At 48.6% G+C, this 24,035-nt stretch overlaps 1 protein-coding gene across 1 annotated transcript; it reads right to left on the reverse strand.

Annotated features, from left to right (window-relative positions):
* Positions 1-6,128: 6,128 nt before the first annotated feature.
* LOC125543127 lies at positions 6,129-10,748 on the reverse strand. The gene is made up of 3 exons (XM_048706379.1): positions 10,406-10,748; positions 9,601-10,294; positions 6,129-8,096 (listed from the first exon to the last, which is right to left on the reverse strand). Exons 2-3 carry the CDS (start codon positions 10,230-10,232, stop codon positions 7,073-7,075), a joined length of 1,656 nt encoding a protein of 551 aa, XP_048562336.1. The 5' UTR covers positions 10,233-10,294; positions 10,406-10,748; the 3' UTR covers positions 6,129-7,072.
* Positions 10,749-24,035: the final 13,287 nt, after the last annotated feature.

Here is a 24,035-nt window from a genome sequence, read left to right on the forward strand (position 1 = left end):
AAATAACATCTAAAAGATAGAAGATCAAGTTGAACACTTAATAGCATACAAGATCCATTTCCACAACTTAGTAGCATAAGAGATCCATTTTCCACTACATAATAGCATAGGAGATCCATTACAACACTTAATAGCATAGGTGATCCATTACAACTTAACAACATAGTAAATAAGGTTCTTACAATAGGTTAAACTTCACATTCCCCCAAAATGTACACCCATAATCACTTGCAGTCATGCCAGGCCACATCCTTATATAAAGGCCTTTGGATGTACTTACTTCACCAACATATCAAAGCCACTTCAAGACTCAAGGATGGCCTTGATTTGCTCTAACTTCTCCTTGCTGCCATACCCTTCTTTCAGCAGCTCAGCAACAACAAGCTCAAGCTTTGCCTTCTCCTTCTTAAGAACATCTCTGTCAACTTGAACATCCTTCATAGCCTTCCTGGTGTTCTTGATGATATCAGCTTGGCTCTGCAAAATGCACCTCTGCTCTTTTGCAAGTTTGAGCTTTTCCATCTGCACCTCCAACATAGCTTTCTCCTCTAGCTCCTTCTTCTTCTCAAGTTCTTCCTCCTCCACTTGTTTCTGGTGCACCTTCTTGTCCACCCTACCATCCTGCCAATCAAACATCTTGGATACATCATCAACAAGTTTGGTGTACTCAATGCAAAGCTTGTCATTTTCAGTCCTAAGCTTGGCCAACTCCCTTTCATGTTCACTCTTAAGCCTGGCTGTGACGCCCCTGATTCAATCGTACACTAATCATACACGCAAATGTGTACGATCAAGATCAAGGATTCACAGGAAGATATCACAACACAACTCTAGACACAAAATAAAATAATACAAGCTTTATATTACAAGCCAGGGGCCTCGAGGGCTCGAATACATAAGCTTGAATACACAAGAGTCAGCGGAAGCAACAATATCTGAGTACAAACATGAGTTAAACAAGTTTGCCTTAAGAAGGCTAGCACAAAAACAACAACGATCGAAAAGGCAAGGCCTCCTGCCTGGGAGCCTCCTAACTACTCCTGGTCGCCGGCGGTCTCCACGTAGTAGCAGGCATCGGCGGTGGCATCTGGCTCCTGGGCTCCGACATCTGGTTGCATCAACCGGAAAGGAGAAGAAAGGGGCAAAAGGGGGAGCAAAGCAACCGTGAGTACTCATCCAAAGTACTTGCAAGCAAGGATCTACACTACATATGCATCGTTATCAATGAAAAGGGGTGTATCTGTGGACTGAACTGCAGAATGCCAGAAGAGAAGGGGGAAAGCCTAGCCTATCGAAGACTAGCATCTTCTGAAAACCACCATCTTGTAGAAACAGGAGGGAGTAGAGTAGCATAAAGTAAAGTAGTAGTAGTGTTATCAACCTCGGCCAGAGATCCTTTCTTGACTCCCTGCGAGAAAGCAATCCCAGAGCCATACTATCCAAGTGTCATCACAATCCAATTCTCATCACCATCCAGTTCTCATCACAAATATCCAGTTCTAGTTGTATCGATCGGGATACAACTCCAAGTGTCCGTTACCGTAGGACAGGCTATCGATAGATGTTTTCTTCCCTGCAGGGGTGCACCAACTTACCCACCACGCTCGATTAACTCCGGCCGGACACACTTTCCTGGGTCATGCCCGGCCTTGGCCAAACAATACGCCGCAACCCAACCTAGGCTTAATAGAGAGGCCAGCACGCCGGACTAAACCTACGCCCCCAGGGGTCATGGGCCATCTCCCCGGTAACTCATGCACGTTGCGAGGGCGGCCGGTGAGCAGACCTAGCTACCTCCCTAAAAAGCCAGGAGCTTTCCAGTCCAACCCGGCGCGCGCCGCTCAGTCGCTGACGTCTATTAAGCTTCGGCTGATGTATACGACGCAAAACGCCCATACTATGCCCACGTGATGGTTAGTGCTATCAGGCCAGAGGCCCCTCGGATCAAATATCCAAATCGTAGTGGATTAGGAACGCGCGGTAACAAGCAGAGACTCACGAAAGATGTGACCCCGTTGCCCTGTCTCAAGGACTTGCGGCAAGGGCTAGGAATGCCCGGCCACGCCTCGTAATTATCTCGCGGGCACCTTCCAGGTCCGCCCGACTCCACATCATTCGCAATTAAGCTCGCGCGGGTACCCCTCAGGGCCAACCCGTCTTTAGTAACAGGGTCCAGTGCAAAGTCATAGTAACCATAGTAAGCGTGTGTCTAACACCAAGGGGAAAAACCTGAGGAATCACCCTTGTCAGATTCCCACTCGATGTAAAACATCAAGGGGAACGTAAGAGGAACCACCCTCGAGGTTCACACTTGAGGGGTTGCACGACAGAGTCGTATCGGAAGTGGTTAAGGAGGAAATCACCCTCGATGACCACGACCGAATAGCTACTCTACAGAGATCTCATCAGGAGTGATGTATGAGGTTCCATCCTCGGGACTCGATGGTAACTCTGTAGAGTCGAGCAACAAAGGGGCGTGATGTGACGTGAGGTGTCGGGGCCTGGTCTTCGATCCCGTTGATCGGGTCTTCTAATAATCCAGCGGGGCAGTCGTGTCAAGTGGGGGGGGGGTCACTGATGGGCTCTAACCAACCTATAATAAGCAGTTTAGGATAAGCAGGTAGGTAACAATAGCAGGTTACAATAAACAGGCTATGCAACAGAATATGAGCAAACAATAACAGTAGCAAAAATCTAATGCAAGCATGAGGGAATGGAATGGGCGATATCGGGATGATCAAGGGGGAGGGGCTTGCCTGGTTGCTCAGACGAGAAGGAGGGGTCGTCAGTGACGTAGTCGATCACAGGGGCATCAGCATCGTCACGGGGTCTACCGAAGAGAAAAGGAGGGAGAAACAGTAAATACATAGCAAGCAAGTGCATAGTAGGACAACATGCAGAGCTAGACGTGTTCTAACGCGGTGCTACATGATACCGGTGAAGGGGGAAGTCAACCGGTAACGTTTTCCTGGTTCCGGGCCTGTGTCACACAGATGACCGGAGAGGAAAAGTTCCATGTTCAGATAGTTAGAGGCATCTGACAGGTAAACGGACCGCGTGTTCGGATTCGCCTCATCGTTCTGAGCAAAATTCATGTACAAAGTATTTTTATCCGAGCTACGGTCTATTTCCTATGATTTTTTGAAGTTTAAGCAATATTATGGAATTTCCTGAAAATTGGCTAAGTCTGAGAATTGATCAGTTTTTGAGCATCACTTTGTTGTTTTCCAAAGGCTATAGCTAGTGTTCTGTACATCCTATGAATTAGTGCCTTTTACCAATTTTATCATCTTTATGTGATCTACATGACAGTATCATTGACATCCATTTTAGAGTTCAGTTGCGTGATCAAAATTGTATTTGAGAAGTGCCACTTGAAGTTAATTCTAGAAACTATTAAAATATAGGAACATAGGATTTTGTGATTTTCATAAAATTTAATCGTTACATATTTTGAATTTGGACCAATGGGATAAAACAGAGTTTGTCAAGTGTACTTTCTACAAGTATTATCTTTACCCACATTAGAAGTCATGTTGTTGTTGTTTTGCTGCATTACAGAGGAGTAATCAGTGTAAACGTAGCAAAGCTAGCTACTGCTACAGTAACATTCAGTTACTGTAGCAGAGCAGCAGAGTGTGGCGTACCGCGTACGCACACACCACACACATAGCCGCACTTGGCCATGGCTATGGCCTGCAGCGGCAGCAGCAACTAAGCAACAACGGCGGCTAACATCATCTACAGAACAACGATAACAGCAGTAGCATAGCAGCGGCGAGCATCGGCAGTAGCGGCAGCTACAGCGGCAAGAAGCAAGCAACGAGCAGCAGTGCACGGGCATGGGGACGAGGACGTGCAGGGGCGTGGCCATGAGCGCGAGGGGAGGGGCGGTCAGCAGCGCCAGGCGCGGTGTCGCGCGCGTGGACGGCGATGGCGGCCACGACCAACGCGTCCAGGTGAGGCGGAGGCACGACAACGGGTGAGCGCGGGGCTGCACGGTGCATCAGTCTAGGGCGCTGGCCAAGCGGCAACAGCAAGCAAAGCAGTGGCAGGTAGCAGCGCTGCGCAGCAGCAACAGAGCAAGGGCGCGGCCGCCGCGCGCAGAGGCGCGAACGGGCGTGGGCGGCGCTTGGGGAGGCACGGCCACGACGGGGCAGGGGAACCCAGAGGGCGCACGGAGCGGCTGGGGCGCGGGGTCAGAGCGGCGCGGGCGCGGCAAAGTCGCGGTGAGCGCGTCCATGCATTGAGATGGGGCATTTCGCTACGGCGGCTACAGCGGTGGATCGAGCGGGGAACAGGGGGAATCGGCGCAGCTCACCGAGAGGGAGGCCGGGGGCGTGCTTGTGACGGCCGGGGGGGTGCGGTGGTGTAGATCGACGGCGAGATGCCGCGGCCATGCCGGAGAAACTGGCTCGATCCCGAGCATACGGTGCGGCTTGGCTCGGGTTCTTCGATGGGGACGAAGGAGACGAGCGAGGGGAGGCTTCTGGACACCTTGGTGCAGCAAGGGGAGGCCGGCGGCCGCGATGACGACTATGGCGCGGCGCCGGAAGCTTCGGCTCCTCTTCCAGATCGAGTGCGAGGGGGAAACGAGGGAACTGGGCGTCTAGGGTTTGTCCTGGGGCTTGGGGATGGTCTTGTACACCGCGGGGACTCGCCGGATGGTCGACACAGCGGTCATGGAGGCGTGGATGTGCGCCACGCACAGGTCTCTGCCTCCTGTACAGAGAAGATGGAGAAGGCCCTGGTGGGCTTGGGCCGCGCTACTGTAGCACTAGGCTTTTAATGCTCGGTGTGCACTTGGCCCATTTTCTTTTTTAAGTTTTCTGCTTTATTAATTTCATACTGTTTTCTACTTAATTGTCAAAGTAATTAAATTTAGTTCAACTTGAAATTTGGCACATAATTAGTAGGCAATATTTTGAGACCACACACAATGTTTCACATCATTTGGAAAATTATAAATATTTGCTTATTTTGAAAAGGGCAATTTAAATGAGTTTGGACCACTTATTAATTTCCTAGGAATTTATTTGTGAGTCAAACCAAGTTGGTTTCACATGACATTGAACAAGGAAATCGTATAGAACTATTCGAACATTTTAGTTTTATAGCTTGAGGAGAAATAATTTTGACTTGTCTTTTAAATTTGAATTTGAGGTCGGTTTTGGACAAAGTGATGATTAGCAAAATTTAATAATGATGATGTGACACCATTAATAGGAGTTTACTGTAGCATGACACCCGGGGTGTTACACTGGCCAACTCCTTCTCAAACTTCTCCTTGTCATGTACCCTTCCAAAGTTCTGCTCATGGAACATCTCCCATAGCTTGCACAAACATTTCTGAAGAACAGTTGGCCAAGCCCCATCAACCCACTCTACAACACCACAATTCACACCATTTTCCTGCATTTATAAATGTGATAAGTTATTACAAATGGACTAGGAGCTTATTTCAGTTCCATAATTAACTTGTATATACTTGATAATTTCTAACAATGAATAACATAAATGAGATATGATAAGTTATTATAATGCCATGATTAAGTTTCCAAAGTAACAAAAATACATAGCAGAAAAATGTTTATTGGCATCATATCAAACAAAGTGCTGCATCATATCAATCATCAGTGACCATACATAGCAGAAAAGTTTATTGCCATCTAACCTGGACTGGGCAGCCATAGAAATGCCTTCCTGTTAAAGGCCCTTCAAAAGCAACACGCTTAATAGGCCTCATTTGATGCAGAATGCACTTGGGATGAGCAAGCTCAAGTAGGCCACAGAAAAAGGGCTCCACAGTGGTGTCTGGTTCCTCCTGCAACCAAAATAACCAGCAAACACTAGTTTCAATCTGCACTCAACACCAGAATATATTTGCACGCTTCATTAAACATGAACACTAAAAAAATCTCCAACTCAACATGAACCCTAACACTGTACTGAGATGAACCCTATCTTACATCAATCCTACAATCAAACCCACCCTCACTATTGAACAAGAATCCTACAACAACAACACTACACTTAGCAAGATCCATGGCGGTAGCCTAGGCCTACTAGCACCTAACCCTAACCATAGGTGGCAAAGAACTTACCATAAGTCCCATGTCCATGCTGACGACCTCGCACTCCTCCTCCGAGCTAGTTTCCTCGTCGTTCCAGGAAGGCATGGTGGCAAGGAGGTCAACGGCGAGCCACCTCAAAGACGGCGAGCGGCGGCGAGCTCGTACTGGAGCAGGGGAGTGAGAGCAGGGGAGTGAGCGAGCAGGGAGAGAGTGAGTGATCAGGAGCGCCCGACCGACCGAGGGGGGTTATTTACCCCAGTTCCGACCGGGCCGTACGGGCTAACGGCCGTCAACGGCCGCGTCGTGAGCGCGCGTGGCCAGGTGGCCTCACATGTGGGTCCGGGCGGTCAAAAAAATGGTTCAATCGCTAGTCACGGGCGTTTTGGGTTTTTTGAAACAGCGAACCGCGCGACTGATAGCTTTCTGAGAAAAATTGAAAAATGATAGTTTTCTGAAACCTTAACCTATAAGCTAGTAGTTTTATGCTATTTAGGGCCCGTTCGGATCCTCTCCACGAGCCAGCTTCCTAGAATTCCTACGTGAATCGATCCCGAACGCTCCAGCTTCGAGGAGCCAGCTTCGCGGAGACGAGGATCCACCTGTGCAATTTTTGCAGAGACGAGAAGCGGCGGTTGGCCAGCTTCGCTAAAACGAGAAGCGGGAGTTCGATGTAATTACAGGGAATGCCACCGCTAAGTTGCATACCGGTTCGGTGAGCCTCCCGATTTCTTTTCTTCCGAGCTCTCGTAGGAACCAGCCAGTAGACGTGGGTGCATCAGGGTCATCCACATCCTTCACTCCGAATTGGGCCTGCAGCCCATGTCATTATCTGTGTTCCCTAATAGCCCATGTACACACCTTTCGCTCTAAACAGCCCTATAGCCCAACGCCAGCGTATGAGAAGCTGGCTAGAGCCTCCCGAACGCACGTAGCTCCTCACGGAAGTTGGACGCTGGCGCACGAAGCTGGAATCGTGGATTTCCTGAACCTGGAGAGCTTCAGAACGGGGCCTTAGTCGGCAAATCCGGACCGGGGTCGTGCATGGCAGTGGTTCCACGCCCCATGTCGTAGACATACAGCCCCTTTTCTCCGCGCCTCAGATAGTAAACGCAGTTCCCCTTGAGACCGGCCTCCTCCGCGCCGAGCGACGCGCCAAAGTGGACGGCGTCGACCAAGAAGAAGGCCCGGTCCCCGACGGCGTCCACCTCCACCCAAGCCCTCGCCGGCAAGTCGAGCCTGCGGACGACTATCTGGGCAACCTTGTCGCACCGCCCCATCAACGGGTGGTACAGGGAGACGCTGAAGAGCTCCCCGCGTGACTCCAGCAGGTGAAGGCTCCAGACGCGGTACATCGGGTGACATGGCTGCTCGGCGATAGGGGTTTCTGCGAAGGCCGGACCCGACGAGAACTCCAGCGTCAGGACGGTGGCGCCCAGCAGGCTCGCGTAGAACTTCCCGCCCGCCGCCGTCACGAGGTTCATTGCATGGATGACACCGTCACGATCATGGTGGGTGCCCAGGGTGCCTGCCTGGTAATAGCCGTGCTCGGACCACTCGGCGGCTCCTCCCGGGCGGCAGTACCAGAGCACCGTGTCCACGCAGTTCACCACCAGCACCACGCAGGCTGGGTCCGTGGGCTCGTGCGACAGCAGGCACCTCACCGGGTTCAAAGTCAGAAACTTGTCTCGATCAGGGGGCAGGCCGACTCTCTGGCGCGTGAACGGGTTCCACAGGAACGTCAGGCGTGAGTCAGGGTGCGCCATGAGCAGCCAGCCGTGCGGCGTTGTCCAGTACAAGTGGTCTCGGAGGTCATCCACAATCTTGCACACCGAGCGTCTTCTGCTTATGCTGTAGAAGAAAAACAGCGGATCTTCTGCCTTCTTCTCGGTCTCGTCGTTTTCAGCATCTTCGTCGGGCTCACCGTCAGCGTTGGTCCCATGAGGCCTAGGGTGCTTGTGACCAAACAGTAGCAGCGGGGAGAAGCTCCGATCCAAAGCTGAGTCTTCGGTTCCCTTCATGGCTCTACATGTTCATACATGGGTGAGTCAATGGGCATAATGGAGCAAAAGGCAGCGCTCATGAAAACATGATATAGCTACGTTAGCAGCATTGATCGGTTCTTCTTTGACCTGGTTGTGGCAGTGTGCTTTGTTAAGCTGTTAGCAGGACCACTTTTTATGTGACCCTCCGTGTCACATAGCATACCGCGTATTGATTTTCTTTAATCAAAGCAAAGTATTTTTCGTGAGAAATGCTCCAGCCTATTGATAAGATGCAATGGCACTACAAAGATGCAATGAATTAACAGAAATTGCAGCCACTCTGAACGCCTTTGTGTTGCTTTGCTATTGGCATCTGTGGAAGCGGAGGAACACCCTCCCTCCCCCTCACCCTCAATTGTTGTCGGGACAACACGATGTTGTGGCACGACTGGCTCCCGATAGACACTTGTGGTCACACAGATGTTTGGCAGCTGTCATTTTCATGATAAATGCTCCAGTTTATTGATAAAATGCAATGGCAATACAAAAAATACAATGAATTAACAGAAATTGCAGTCACTCAGAACTCCTTCGTGTTGGCATCTGTGGAAGAGGAACGTCGTCGTCTTCACTTCAAAGAGGGGGGGGGGGGGGGGGGGGGGGGGTCGCCCTCACCCTCCCTCTCCCTCACCCTTAATTGTTGTAGGGATGCGATGTTGTGGGACAATGCGATGACGAGGTCACATGGATGTTTGGTTGCGTGCTCTGGTCGAGTCACACCTTGCCGGCATGGGTGTGGGGTGAGCGGTGTGTTCTTGTTGTGTTCGTGTGATATGTTCGTTGTGTGTGTCCCCCTCCATCCTAATGTCCTCTTCCCACCGCTAGAAACACTTGGGCTTTAGCCCTCTGTGTATAAAAATCCAGGTGGGTGAACATCCCCCGTTTAAAAATTCAGAAGATAAAAATCACAACCATATAACGATGACTACAAGCACTAGACCAAACTGAAGGTGCTCCTCCGTCATCACTCCTCCTACGCCGGAACCACACAAACTTTCTTACAGTGGATAGTCAAAAAGTCGTCCAACTAAGCCCCAGAAAAACTTGCACCAAAACAGCAAAATTCGCCAACGAAAATAGGCGTAGATCGCAGCAACCACACCTGCAAGCGCGCCAACTAAAACAAGGGTCGGCCGAATATATACGAATCTGTCGAAGAGAAACGTCGATTGGATCCAAACAGATCCATCAAAAACCAGCATCAAGCAAATTTAAGGAAACTCGTTGATGACACACCTTCCACACACCCTTCGCCGTAGCTAGACACGTCGTCAAAGCGAATGCAGGACAAAGAAAACATTATTCCAACTACAGAACGCCAAGATCCTAGAAAAATAAAAAAAATTGGAACGCCACCCCTACCTCGTCGGCGCAACTACGTCCCTCCTACCGGCGTGCTCCGTCTTATCTCCAAGGCCCAAGGGCCGCCGGAGTCTAGCTTACAACCACCCTCGGGACTGCTCTGTATATAATACTCAGCGTACCTTGGCGTGCTTATCGCAGGCGCCACCCTCGGGACATGCCGCCGGTCGATCAAGTCGGGTTCGACTTCGTCGTCGGCGACGGCGGCGACGGCGCGGCGGGCAGGATGGTCGGTGTCAGCGCGGTCATGTTTCTGCGGCTGCAGGCCGCGCTCTCCTTCAGGAACGGCGATGGCGGGTGGACGGACTGGGACTTCACCCCGTACGAGTTCGGACCGGCGTTCGTGCCGTCGCCGAGCTGTAACCCGGTCTTCCACGGCGGGTTGCTCTACCTGCTGGGACAGGACGGGAGGCTGGCGGTGTACGACCAGCGCATGCACGACCAAGGGTTTGAGATCCTGGAGAAGCCCCGGAGCTTCGGGTTCGAATGCGAAGACAGCTACCTCGTCGAGTCCGGCCAAGACGAGCTCATGGCCGTCCTGGTCGGCCTCCGTGGGCCGCCGGTCAACGTCGTCAAGCTCAACGAGCACACCATGGAGTGGGAGAAGGTGGAGAGCCTGGAGGGGAGCGTCCTGTTCACCGGCACGCTCACGACGACGATGAAGAAGACCGGCGCCAGGTGGATGCAGGACAGGATCTTCCTCCCCAGGCTCTTTGATTGGCCCGAGGCCATCCCTGCTGACCTTGTTCAACATGACGGCGAACTCGCATTTGTGCCCAAGCAGGAGTGCGCGTGGCCTGCTGTGAGGGATGACACCTATGTGACAAACATGTGGAGTTACAAATTGGGACAAAGCGGTGAAGAAGCAAGAGAATTTTGGGAAACAGAAAAACTAGATTATGGTGTCTGGGTCGATTTTGATAGTACTTAGCCGTGCTCGGACCACTCGGCGGCTGCTCCCGGGCGGCAGTACCAGAGCACCGTGTCCACGCGGTTCACCACAAGCACCACGCAGCTTGGGTCCGCGGGCTCGTGCGAGAGCACGCACCTGACCGGGTTCCTCGTGAGGAACTTCTCTGTATCAGGGGGCAGGCCGATTCTTTGGCGCGTGAATGGGTTCCACAGGAATGTCAGGCGTGAGCCAGGGTGCGCCATGAGCAGCCAGCCGTGCGGCGTTGTCCAGTACAAGTGGTCTCGGAGGTCGTCAACTCTCTTGCACACCGAGAGTCTTCTGTTTATGCTGCAGAAAAAACAGCGGGTCTTTTGCCGTCTCGTCGTCTCCTCTTTTCGTGGCCCATGAGGCCCAGGGTGCTTGTGACCAAACAGTAGCAGCGGGGAGGCTTCGGTCCAAAGCTGAGTCTTCGGTTCCATTCATGACTGTATATGTTCATACATGGTGAGTCATCCATTACTTCCTCCGTCCCATAATATAAAAACTACGTTAGTGTCAAAAACATTTTTATATTATGGGATAGAGGGAGTAGCAAAGAGTAAAAGGCAACGCTCATGAAAAGGAAGAAGATATAACTACGTTAGCAGCATTGATCGGTTCTTATTTGACCTTCGGTTGTGGCAGTGTGTTTTGTTAAGTTGTTAGCAGGACCACTTTTTATGTGACCCTCCGTGTCACATAGCATAATGCGTATTGATTTTTCTTTTAAGTAAATAAAGTCTTCTTCATGAAAAATGCTCCAGTCTACTGATAAAATGCAATGGCAGTACAGAATCCAATGAATTAACAGAAATTGTAGGCACTCTGAACGCCTTCGTGTTGCTTTGCTATTGGCATCCGTGGAAGAGGAGGAACCCTGTCGTCTCCGGCGACGACCATCGGGGAGCTGGGATGCACATAAGCTATTTGTGAAAATGCCAAAAAAAAGATAGAGAGAGGAGGAAGAAGAATGATGTGTGGGTCCCACCTATAATAACGGTCAACTGAACGGTCAACATGTTTAAATCGTTTAAACTGGGTATTATCTGAAAGTGGTAATTTTGAGTCACAAAATTAAAAAAAATGATAATTTTTGGCCACTTTATAAAAGGTGGTAGTTCCGTAGGACCAAAATCCCTAAAATGGTAGTTTTTTGTCAAACACTCTGGCAGGGGTGCGGGGTGAGCGGTGTGTTCTTGTTGTGTTGGTGTGATATGTTCTTGTTGAGCGAGTCATACTTGGGTTTTAGCCATTGTATAAAGAGAATCAGGTGGGAGAATCTCCCCCGTTTGAAAATTTTAGAAGATAAAAATCACAACTATCTAACAATGACTACAAACACTGCACTACACCGAATTGAAGGTGCTCTCCCATCATCACTCCTCCTATGATGGAACCACACAAACCTTCTTGCAGTGGATAAATGGAAAGTCGTCCAACTAAGCCCTAAAAAAACTTGCACTAGAACAACAGAAGTCGCCAACGAAAGTAGGCGTAGATCGAAGCAACCACACCTACAAGCGCGCCAACTAAAACGCCGATCAGCCAAATATATACGAGTCCATCAAATCCATCAAAGATCAGAGTCGAGCGAATTTAAGAAGATTCGTCGAAGACACACCTTCACACACCCTTCGTCGTAGCTAGACACGTCATCAAGTAGATGTAGGGCAAAGAAAACATTATTCTAATTATAGAACACCACTGCGCGCCGCCTCGTTGGCTCAACTGGCACGCAAACTGCGTTCCTCCTCCTACCGGCGTGCTCCGTCTTATCTTCAAGGCCCAAAGGGCCACCGGAGTCTAGCTTGCAACCTCCGTCGCAAAGCTACGCGTACCTTTGCGTGCTTATCACAGCCGCCTCAGGTTGTCAGTGGACACGGGCTACCCGTGGCGCCCACATAAAAGCCCATAAAAATCATGTTCGTGGACACCCATGAACCTGGAATAACCTCATTTCATATGTGGTAAATGTGGGCTACCCCACAAAAACCACAGAGCCCACGTAACAGAAACCACGTCCATGATATAGGAGTTAATTGCACAGAAGTATCACAATTGGGGCATCACATGCAGATTGATACCACGATTGCTAATTTTTGCGTGTCAGTACCAACATTGGTCCAGATTTTTGCAGTAAAGACTAAAAGGCTGATTTATACGTATTGACAGTGTATCTGGCTGTTGGGGCCCGTCCGTCAGGTGCTGAAGTGGCATATTTTTTGCAAAAAACCCTCTTGCTTTATACGTAATCACATAAATACCCGGTTTTTTGCGGAAAAAATGTTAACGTGATAGTCTTTTTTTTGCTTGGGACTTGTTTGAAAGTTTCCAACGAACTGGACAAATAAATAAAGTAAACGAAAAACCAGCCGCGCCAGGTTTCGAACCACGATTGTTAATTTTTGCGTGTCAGTACCAACATTGGTCCAGATTTTTGCAATAAAGACTAAAAGGCTGATTTATACGTATTGACAGTGTATCTGGCTGTTGTGACCTGTCTGTCAGGTGCTGACGTGGCATATTTTTTGCAAAAAACCCTCTTGCTTTATACGTAATCACATAAATACCCGGTTTTTTTGCGGAAAAAATGTTAATGTGAGAGTCTTTTTTTTGCTTCGGACTTGTTTGAAAGTTTCCAACGAAGTGGACAAATAAAGAGGTAAATACACCCACGGTCTTAGAACTTGCATTGGATGGTCACTTTGGTGCACGAACTTGCAAAATACGCGTTTGTGGTCACGGAACTTGCTAAACGGTGCAAATACAGTCACTCCCTCCATACGCAGCCGTATGTGGAGACGCCAGCATGGCATGGGCCCGCTGTCAGCGACCATGGCCTTCCAGCGAGGCGTTTGTGCGGTCACTTTGCAGAAAACCTCGTGGGTTTCTTAATTTTTGCGCAGAAAGCCCCTGGAGACGCGGGAACAGAGCGCTTTGCAAATAAGCGTATAGGTACCCCCAAATCGCTGGCAGCCCACTGTAATGCCCCACCGCTTCGTCTCCCTTCTCTGTCGATCGTTCCAGGGCGCTGGCGGAGGCGGAACTGCGGCACGGCGGCCGTCGTCGGAGGAGATGGAAGAACCACGCCGCCGACGGTCGGGCGAAGTAGCACCCACATACGGTGAGTGATCCCATGCATCTACCTCCTCTTTTATTTACCGATTTTGCCAGCCCGCCGCGGGTAGGATTTGTGTAGTAGGATCGGTGGGTTGTACCAGTTGATTGAGATGTTCAGACTTTGATTCAAGCGCATATTTGCCCTATGGATTAGTTGCGACCGGCCAGAACTCCTGCTTCTCCAATCTGACCTAGGGTTTAATTGGGGTTTTCAAGGAGGCGTCTTTTTGCTTCAGAAAAGTTGATGAAAGTAATCCAGAATTCATGTTAGGCACGCTATGTTGACAGATTTCGTCGTTGATGCAGTGTTTTAACTAAACGTATGTGGAACTGGACGTGTGCTTTCTGTATAATTAGCATGTCTGAAAATACTGAATATTTGCTGCAATTTAATTGAATATGGTTGCACTGTTCATAACTGAATGTGAAAGTTCTGTTTTTACTGAATGTGAGTGCGCTGTTCTGTACTAAATGTGAGTGCTCTGTTTTGTATTGAATGTGAGTGCTCTGTTCTGTACTGAATTTGATCATTCCAGTACGTAATTGAAGTTTAATTATTTGACAATGCAGGACAATTTGATGGCTTGTTCACTGTTGAGATCCATCACAATGGTTTTTTTGTGGAACTGGAAGCAACATGACATACATGGATTATATGGTTGACTGGTTTGACAATTGTCAGAGTGACACTTGGTCAATGCTGTGGATAAATGATTTTCTTGTGCAACTAGGATATGACAATGAAGTGTCCAAGACTGATGTGTATTGGTGTCAACCAGGAAAATCATTTGGTGAGGGCCTGAAGCTTATGACATGCGATGCAGACATTGTTCTTATGATTGTTGCAATAATTGAGCACAATAACCTGGTACTGGTTGTAGACCATGGTGACACACTTCAGTCAGTAACCACAGATGATGTGCTGATACATGGAGTGCCTGATTTGCCAAAGGTTATAAGTCCAACAAAACTAAGGCATGGTAAAGAAAACATCAGCTATTCAGAGAAACAACCCAGTACAACAGAGAAGCTTTCAAGCCCAGTAAAGAGGTTTATGCCATTTGGAGAAGGATCTAGTTCTGGTATTGCAGTTGAAGAAGAGGAGGCAGAGTTTGACATTAGTGACAATGGTGAAAGTAGTGGTTCAGAGGGAAATGGAGAGGATGTAGAGGCCGAGACGGATGAGGATTTCTATGAGAGTGATTATGAAATAGCAGCAGGTGATGATGATCTTTTTGATGCCAATGTGGACAAAGATGTTGATGATCACAGAGAGAAAGAAAATGTGCAGGACTTTGAAGGAGAACTTCCAGAAGATGCATTAGAGGATAGTCATTTGAACTTGTCAAAACAAGAGAAGGAGAAGCTGAAGCACAAATTCAGCACTTTCAACCCAAGCACTGATCTTAATGCGCCTGTTTTCAAGCTTGGGTTGGTCTTTGGAGATATGAAAGAGTTGAGGCATGCTCTCGTTGCATATAGTGTCAGAAATAGAGTGAAGGTGAACAAGCGTAGGAATACTTCAAAGTTGTTAGAGGCTGTATGCAAGCCAGGTTGTACTTGGTACTTGAAGGCAGGACATGATAACAGGTCAAGTAGCATTCAAATAAAAAAGTACACTGACAAGCATACATGCATCAAAGCTTGGGACCTGAGAGTTCTTACTGCACCTTTTCTTACTCACAAGTTCAGGAATGAATTCAGAGACAATGAGAAAATGCCTCTGAGGAAATTTTCAGAGAAAGTTGAGCAAGAATTCAACTTGGTTGCAAAGAGGACCAAGTTGGGAAGGGCAAGAAGGGCAGCAGTCAAGCAAATTAGGGGAGAAGATGATGATCAGTACAAAACCCTATGGGACTACGGGCAGGAGCTTAGAAGAAGCAATCCAGGAAGTCAGTTCTTCTTGTGCACAAAGGAGGTGTTTGACAACAAGGCCAAGATGACAAAGGACCACTTCTCGACATTATATTGGTCTTATGATGCATGTAAGAGGGGGTTTCTTAAGGCTTGTAGGCCAATCATTTTCCTTGATGGGTGCCACACTAAAATAAGATATAAGGGGAATTTGCCGACAGCAGTAGGAATTGACCCAAATGATTGCATATTTCCTATTGCATTTGGCCTATGTGAAGTGGAGTCAACACACAGCTGGGAGTGGTTCTTAACTTCATTGAAGGATGATCTCAACATAAGCAACAGTACACCATATACACTTATGAGTGACAAGCAGAAGGTGGGCACACTTCCTTCCATTTTATGCTAGTGTTTGCTGTTAGTTTATGCAATTATTGTTATTGATGATATTGCTATTTTGTAGGGTTTAATAAATGCAGTTCAGAAAGTTTTTCCTTATTCAGAACACAGAAATTGTGTTAGGCATATTTACCAAAATTTTCACAAAGTCCACAAGGGTGAGCAGCTGAAAAATGACTTGTGGGCTATAGCTAGATCCCCAAATGAGATGGCCTACACGAGAAGCATGAATCAGATCAAAGAGCACAGCCTTGATGCTTACAAGTGGGTTGAGAAGTTAGCTCCGAAAACATGGATCAAAGCTTTCTTCGACCCATTTTGCAAGTGTGACATATTATTAAACAACATGTCTGAAGTATTCAACAGGTTTGCATTGCCCTCCCACCTTTCCTTCATATCATGTCAAACAATGCCATTGGGTACTAACATAACATGAACATATGAAAATATCTGCAGTTATATATTGGATGGAAGAGAGCTACCGATTAAGTCAATGCTGGATTATATTTTCACGAAGCTCACAAATAGGATAGTTGGTAAGCAAAGGGAGTCAGAAAAGTGGACAGGGAGACTATGCCCCAAGATTCAGAAGAAACTCGACAAATACATTGAGTGGGAAAAGAATTGCAGGGTGCAAGAGTACGGTAGAGGTGTGTTCAAAGTTTTCTCTCTACAAAACTCATACATAGTGCACTTAAATATGCTAAGCTGTGACTGCAAAAGGTGGGTACTGTCTGGCATCCCTTGTCATCATGCAATAGCAACTTTCAGGCATGAGAGGATTGAACCAGAGAGCATGGTTCACTCCTGCTATACAGTGGAGGAGTACAAAAAGTGTTATGGATATAACATGATGCCGATGAGGGATACAAAGCTATGGGAGAAAATGAACGGGATTGATGTGTATCCACCATTGTACACAAAAGTTATGGGCAGGCCAAAGAAAAACAGGAAGAAAGATCCAGAAGAGAAGAGTGACAAAAATGGAGTAAAGAAGGTGACCAAGCATGGTGTGACCGTGCATTGTTCAATATGTGGAGCAGCTGGTCATAACAAAAAGGGACACCATAATCATGTTGATAAGACTCCAAATGAAGAAACTGCTAGGGAATCTGAAGAAGAGTATGATGATCCATCAATACTTGCTGTAATACACTTGTACTCTTATGGTTACTCCCATATACTTTTTTAGATTTAGGATATACTAAGTTCATACATTGCTTGTCTTGTGCAGAACATAATGCCACACAGGGTATACCCACAGCTGGATCCAACACAAACACCTGACTGTATGGTATACAAGATGCAGGAACAGGCAATGATGATTTCACTAATTAACTTGTACACACTCATAAATCACTAGTATGTGTGCTCACACTTGCTCTGTCTTAATTTTTGCAGGAGAGGTTCACGTACCCACCCCCTAGGGAATTTGGCCCCTTGCCCGAGTCTACATTTATTGCAAATGCTAGAGAAGCAATGCCAGTAGGCAGAGTGACAACAGCAATGGCTAGGGGGAGGGTGAGGAGTCGGCAAGCAGCACCTGCAAATGGAGAGGAAGCAGCTGAGTCAAGTCAGCAAGCAGCAGCTGCAACAAGACCCAAGAAAAAACAAGCAAGAGGGGGAGGCAGTGTAGGGAGAGGAGCAACAAATGCTGCAAGAGGAGGAGGAACTGCTGGAAGGGGAGGAAGAGATGGTGCAAGAGGAGGAAGAAGTGCTGGTAGAGGAGGAAGAAATGGTGCAAGAGGAGGAAGAACTGCAGCTGCTACATTTGGAGGAAGAGGTGCTGCTCCTGCAGATGTCACAGGAGCAAGAGCTGCTGCTCCTGGCTTTTACAATCTCCTGTTTGGAGATGATGGAGCTGCTGATAGAGCATAGTTCATGCAGGCTGAAGAGGAGGTTTTGTTTAGCCAAAATGCAACACATTCTGCTCTATCTCAAGATGGCCAACCTACTGATCTGCATGATTTTCTCTCTCTTTAGTTTACATCAGAACAAGTTAGAGTTCATGAATGATCTTTTGGTTAGGTTTAGTTCATGAATGAACTGCTCCTGCAGTTGGGGTAAATATGTAGTAGGCAAGGCCTTTTCCAACTTTATTTTACTTTGGTTTTCTCAATATTCAAATTGTATGAAACTGTATTTTGCTACGCTTTGGTTTATGCTATGACAGTGCTAGTAGTTCAAGAGGCCTCCCAGACCTCTAAATATTAAGTAAATTTCTATGATTTCTGTAATGTGGTTTCAATTGGTTTATTCTTGAGATTGTTTTGACAGTGCTTAATTTGTAGAACTATTGCTGCAAAATGTATTTAATCTGTGTCACCTGATGTAAAATAATAGAAAGAGCAAAAAAGGTAGGCTACCTGGGATTCGAACCCAAGATCACCTAATGGTAGATGAGACCATATACCAGTTGGGTAATGAGAGGATTCTGTTACATTCTCTCGATCTCTCCCTTTTCTACCATATAGTGTGCATCGTCTCTTTCCTTTCCTCCGCCGCCCGTACGACAGAGGATGTCCATTGGAGGGCGTAGCCGCAACGGCGCTCGGCGCGGGCAGCTCCAATGCCGGCTCAAGGCGCTGTGCATCCAGTTCTGTGTTCAGCGGGTTCGGGTCATCGTCCCGTGCCTCTGGGTCATCGTGTAGCCGCTTAATTCAGTAGCCGCTATCTTCAGTTATGTTCAGTAACTAAGCTATGGCCATCTCCAGCGCAAAAAATAATAAACCCACGGGGTTTTCTGCAAAGTGACCGCGTGCATGCCTCGCTGGACGGCCATGGTCACTGACAGCGGGCCCATGCCACGCTGGCATCGCCACATACGGCTGCGTATGAAGAGAGTGACTGTATTTGCACTGTTTTGCAAGTTCGGTGACTACAAATGCGTATTTTGCAAATTTGTGCACCAAAGTGACCATCCAGTGCAAGTTCTAAGACCGCAGGTGTATTTACCTCACAAATAAATAAAGTAAACGAAAAACCGGCCGCGCCTGGTTTCGAACCTGCGACCTGCAGCACGCAGGGCGAGCGCGCTAGCCTCCAGGCCACACCGAAGCTTGTGTTAGATAACAGGCGGGTCGTCCTTTATATTATAGTAGGAACGCTGGGCCGGCGGCTGAGCCCAAAGCGGCTGCGTGCCTTGAATTACTTATTTTTCAATCATAATATTAATACATATTTTTGCGATTACATATTAGTGCACTAAAACAGTGCAACTTTTATTTAAAAATTGATGTGTTTCTCGAAATGCTAGAATGATTTTACGCAATAAGTTTTTAAAACATGCTGAACATTTTCTCAGATACACATTGTCAAAAAAATTCATCATGTATTAAGAAAATGTTCAACCTATATTACAAAAATGATCATCGTATATATTAAAAAATGTTCAACCTAAATTACAAAAAAATTCATCGTATATATTAAAAAAATGTTCAACCTAAATTACAAAAATGTTCAACCCAAAAGTTCAATATATTAAAAATGCTCACTGTTTGCAAAGTAAAGTTCATCAAGCATTAAAAAATGATCACTATAGGCAAAAAGGGTTCTCAGCGTACATTAAGATAATGTTCATGCAAATTCGAAAACATGTTCGTCATGTATTTGAAAACATCATGTATTGAAGCCTATCTAAAAAAATGTTTAGTAAGTATGTTAAAAACAGAAGAAAAACGAACCCAGTGAATAAAAGAAGAAAGAAAGAAAAAGCTAAAAATAAGCCAAAACCAGAAACAAAAATAAAGCATAATAAGATAAATAAATAGAAAAAAATCTGGGCGAACGAGCCCAGCAAACGCGTCAGTAAAACGAGAAACGAAAAAACAATTACAGGCCTTGGTTGGCCCAACCACTGGCCAGCGTTCGTTTGTGTATAAAAGAAAATCCTGCCTGGGCAGGAACACAAGCAGCCCTTTGGCCTGGTGGCTGGCGCGTTTCACCTGCGTGCTGCAGGTTCGAAACCTAGCGCCCTCGATTTTTAGTTTACTTTATTTATTTGTCCAGTTCGTTGGAAACTCTCAAACAAGTCCGAACGAAAAAAAAGTCTCATGTTAACATTTTTTCCACAAAAATAACAGGTATTTATGTGATTACATATAAAGCAAGGGGTTTTCTGCAAAAAAATATGCCACGTCGGGACCTGATAGCCGGGCCCAAACAGTCAGATACACTGTCAATACGTATAAATCAGTTTTTTTGCAAAACCTGAATCAATGTTGGCACTGACACGTAAAAATTAGCAATCGTAGTATCAATCTACATGTGATGCTTCAATTATAATACTTCCGTGCAATTAACTTATGATATAGCGACCGTGAGAATCAGAGTGAGGCGACCAGCAGCTGGAGCGCCACGGCTAGCTCCGCCCCCATGTGTCCTCCGTGCCATCGCCAAGTCGTAGTAAGGGTTTCGCCGGCGCCGGCACTAGCGTGTGCCTCCCGCGATCACCCGCTCCGACGTACTGAGGTAGAAGTTCTTCGCGTACTCCTCGCAGATCTCGCCGCAGCGAGCGTAGGCCTTCCAGAGCCCGCCGCGACGCACCTCCAGCTCCCTGACAACGGCGGGCGGCGCCGCCCGCTGTGGGCGGAGCTGGCGCTTGAGTAATGCCTTATGCTTCAGCACCACTTCGTACACCTTCCGCTCCGACGAAACGACGGCGACGACGGCATCGCAGGCTGGGATGACTGTCGGGTTCACCTGAAGGCTCACCAACACCGAGGCAGTCGTACTTGATCGAGCAGACGACCCACTGCTGCCGTTGCTGACGCATGCAGAGTACCGGATGCGGTCCCGGCCGGCATCACCAGCGCCGAGGCCGACCGACAAGGCTTCTCAGAGCAGCGCCATCAACCAGCGTAAACAATAAGCACAGGCAGACAGGCTGCACAGCAGCAGTGGAAGGAAGCGATAGTTTTCTCATGGTCAGGATGCAATACTCCCTCCATTTCACAATGTAGTGTTTCCTCTATCTTCGTGCTTTAAAACTTTGATCGTAAATTTAACTATAGACCGACTGCGGCGGGAGAAAAAATTACATTAATTAAAAACTTTTTTCAAATACGCATTCATTGATATAACTTTTGCTCCCACCACAATCGGTCTTGATAGTTAAATTTACGATCAAAGTTAAAGCACGAAGATAGAGGAAACACTACATTGTGAAATGGAGGGAGTATTGCATCCTGACCATGAGAAAACTATCGCTTCCTTCCACTGCTGCTGTGCAGCCTGTCTGCCTGTGCTTATTGTTTACGCTGGTTGATGGCGCTGCTCTGAGAAGCCTTGTCGGTCGGCCTCGGCGCTGGTGATGCCGGCCGGGACCGCATCCGGTACTCTGCATGCGTCAGCAACGGCAGCAGTGGGTCGTCTGCTCGATCAAGTACGACTGCCTCGGTGTTGGTGAGCCTTCAGGTGAACCCGACAGTCATCCCAGCCTGCGATGCCGTCGTCGCCGTCGTTTCGTCGGAGCGGAAGGTGTACGAAGTGGTGCTGAAGCATAAGGCATTACTCAAGCGCCAGCTCCGACCACAGCGGGCGGCGCCGCCCGCCGTTGTCAGGGAGCTGGAGGTGCGTCGCGGCGGGCTCTGGAAGGCCTACGCTCGCTGCGGCGAGATCTGCGAGGAGTACGCGAAGAACTTCTACCTCAGTACGTCGGAGCGGGTGATCGCGGGAGGCACACGCTAGTGCCGGCGCCGGCGAAACCCTTACTACGACTTGGCGATGGCACGGAGGACACATGGGGGCGGAGCTAGCCGTGGCGCTCCAGCTGCTGGTCGCCTCACTCTGATTCTCACGGTCGCTATATCATAAGTTAATTGCACGGAAGTATTATAATTGAAGCATCACATGTAGATTGATACTACGATTGCTAATTTTTACGTGTCAGTGCCAACATTGATTCAGGTTTTGCAAAAAAACTGATTGGGAGCAAAAGTTATATCAATGAATGCGTATTTGAAAAAAGTTTTTAATTATGTAATTTTTTCTCCCGCCGCAGTCGGTCTCGTTCGTTAAATATATGGTTAAAGTTTGATCTCGAAAAGCGCGGGCACACTATATTTTGAAATAAAGGGAGTATGTGTTTTAGACGGGTATCCCATTTATCCCACGTAAACAAGATGTGGGTGTTGGCAGGCCTCCCACATAAAGTATGTGGCAGTAGTGGACAGAAGTGGGCTGCCCGCGGAGCGTCCCACTTGCAACCTGACAGCCGCCGCTACTTGCTGGGTTGCTCTCCCCCGCTTGCCTGCCGCCGGCGTCCTACTCACGCACTTAGGATCGACGGTGCCTTTGTGGTTTGCTTATATATGGGCTCCTGCTACGCATCAACCGGGGAAATCAGTCGGGTGCAGGGCCGTCCGATCGCTGTGATCTGGACGCAGCGTGGCCACCTAATTTAGTCAACGCACTAGTGGAGAAGTCACGAGCGCTAGCGTGGTGTAGATCACAATACAGCAAGCACCCTGCTGGGAAGCACTGCCGGCGCTGCGTTCAACGTCTGGGCCTCGTCGCCGAAGTGCTCCAACTCCAACTGAGCATGCTGCACACACACCATGTGACTCCGACGAGCAGCCAAGCGCGACCAGCTCGTAGAAAAAACACCGGCGAGCTCAAGCATGCTGCAACGCAAAGATCCAGGTGACTCCATGGAGTAGCCGAGCCGGGTCAGCTCGTAGAAACGACGGAGAGCAACCCTCTGGCGACATCTGCAGTGGCGGTCAGAGAGCCGGCGACGCTCCACCGTAGCACCGACGTCTGCACGCGATGCTCCATCGCTTCACTGGCAATGCTCCACGGGCTCGTCCATGCTCCACCAGAACACCTACTGTTGTAGGGTGAAACTCTAGAGGGGATCTTTTCATACTTGGAGGGAGAAAAAGAGGAAGAACACTCAAGAACACAAGGCACAAATCACTCAAACAAATCCAATATCACATCCATTAGAGTAGCACACAAGAGATCCACAAAATTACATGAACAATTCAAGGAAAATAACACTAGGTAAGTTCTTCCCACTAGGTGAGGTCTTGATCTTGATCTCCTTCAAAAGGAGGGCTTGATAATCCCAAGGATTCTTCCTAAAGAGGGGTATTAATCTCCAAGAGGAGGAGGATACAAGGAGCAAAGCTCTTTTTGGTGTTCTAAAATACTTTGCTACCCCACAAATGACCTAAGAGATGCCCTTATATAGTTTAGGGACGAAACAAGTGAAGAGAGGGGGGGTACAAAGGCCAAGAGGCCAAGGACACACGGCTGGACCGCAGGGGTCCGGGCACCCGGCCAACATGGTCCGGGCGGGCACCCGGCCTGCTCAGGTGGCGGCTGGAGGGAGGCCGGGCACCCGGGGGTGCGCTGGAGGCCGGCTGGTGGGGAGGCCGGGCACCCGGGGCAGCGCCCATCGGCTGGGGGAGCAGGGATCGGGCACCCGGCTAGCCAAGGCCCGGGCACCCGGGGGCACGGCTGTAGGCGGGTAGGGGCCCGGGCACCCGAGGGCCAAGGAGCCGGGCACCCGGACCAAGTCGGGGCAGCTCCCAGGAGGGGTGGCCGGGCACCCGTGGTTCCAGGAGCCGGGCACCCGGGGTGTCCAGAGGGGTTCGGCCCTTGCTTCTTCTCCTTCTTCTCTTCTTTCCATTGCCCCAATATGGTCGCTCGAGTCTCCTTCCTCTCCTTCTCACGGTCATCTTCTTGGTACCTAAGAATGCACAATGTTTCCGATGATGGTAGAATCCAATTCTCACACGAATCCAAACGAGAGTCGAAGAGGAGAGAGTCAACCTCGTTCTCGATGGCGCGTGCACGTGCTCTTGTCATTGGGCCACTTGGTGCTTGCGGTGGTGATGGAGTGTCGGTGCGGGTAGGCAAGGGATGCTCTGCATCATCTCCCCCCTTGGGAGAGATCCGTCCACGGATCGTGCTCTTCATCATCATGGTACTTGGCCAAGTCTTTGACGTTGAAGATGTCGCTTACGTTGTACTTGTCACGTGGGATGTCGACCTTGTAGGCGTTATCGTTGTAGCGTGCTAGCACCTTGAATGGACCGTCGGCTCTTGGGACTAGCTTGGACTTGCGTTCTTTGGGGAAGCGGTCCTTGCGTAGATGTATCCATACTTGATCACCCGGTTGGAACACCATCGGCGACTTGTTGATGTTCAGCTTGGAGGCGAGTCGTTGTACTTGGCGCTCGATCGTGGAACGTGTTTCTTCATGCATCTTCTTGAGGTAGGTGGCTCTTGTACTTGCGTCCATGT

The sequence above is a fragment of the Triticum urartu genome, chromosome 3 (genome assembly GCF_003073215.2).
Source record: "Triticum urartu cultivar G1812 chromosome 3, Tu2.1, whole genome shotgun sequence".
Classification (NCBI taxonomy): domain Eukaryota; kingdom Viridiplantae; phylum Streptophyta; class Magnoliopsida; order Poales; family Poaceae; genus Triticum; species Triticum urartu.

Coding starts and splice junctions, on each gene's coding strand:
- LOC125543127 (XM_048706379.1), bottom strand. CDS start 10,232: ATGTTGAACAAGGTCAGCAGGGATGGCCTCGGGCCAATCAAAGAGCCT. Junction 8,097..9,600: donor CCTGCGATAAGCACGCCAAG/GTACGCTGAGTA, acceptor ATGAACATGTAG/AGCCATGAAGGGAACCGAAG.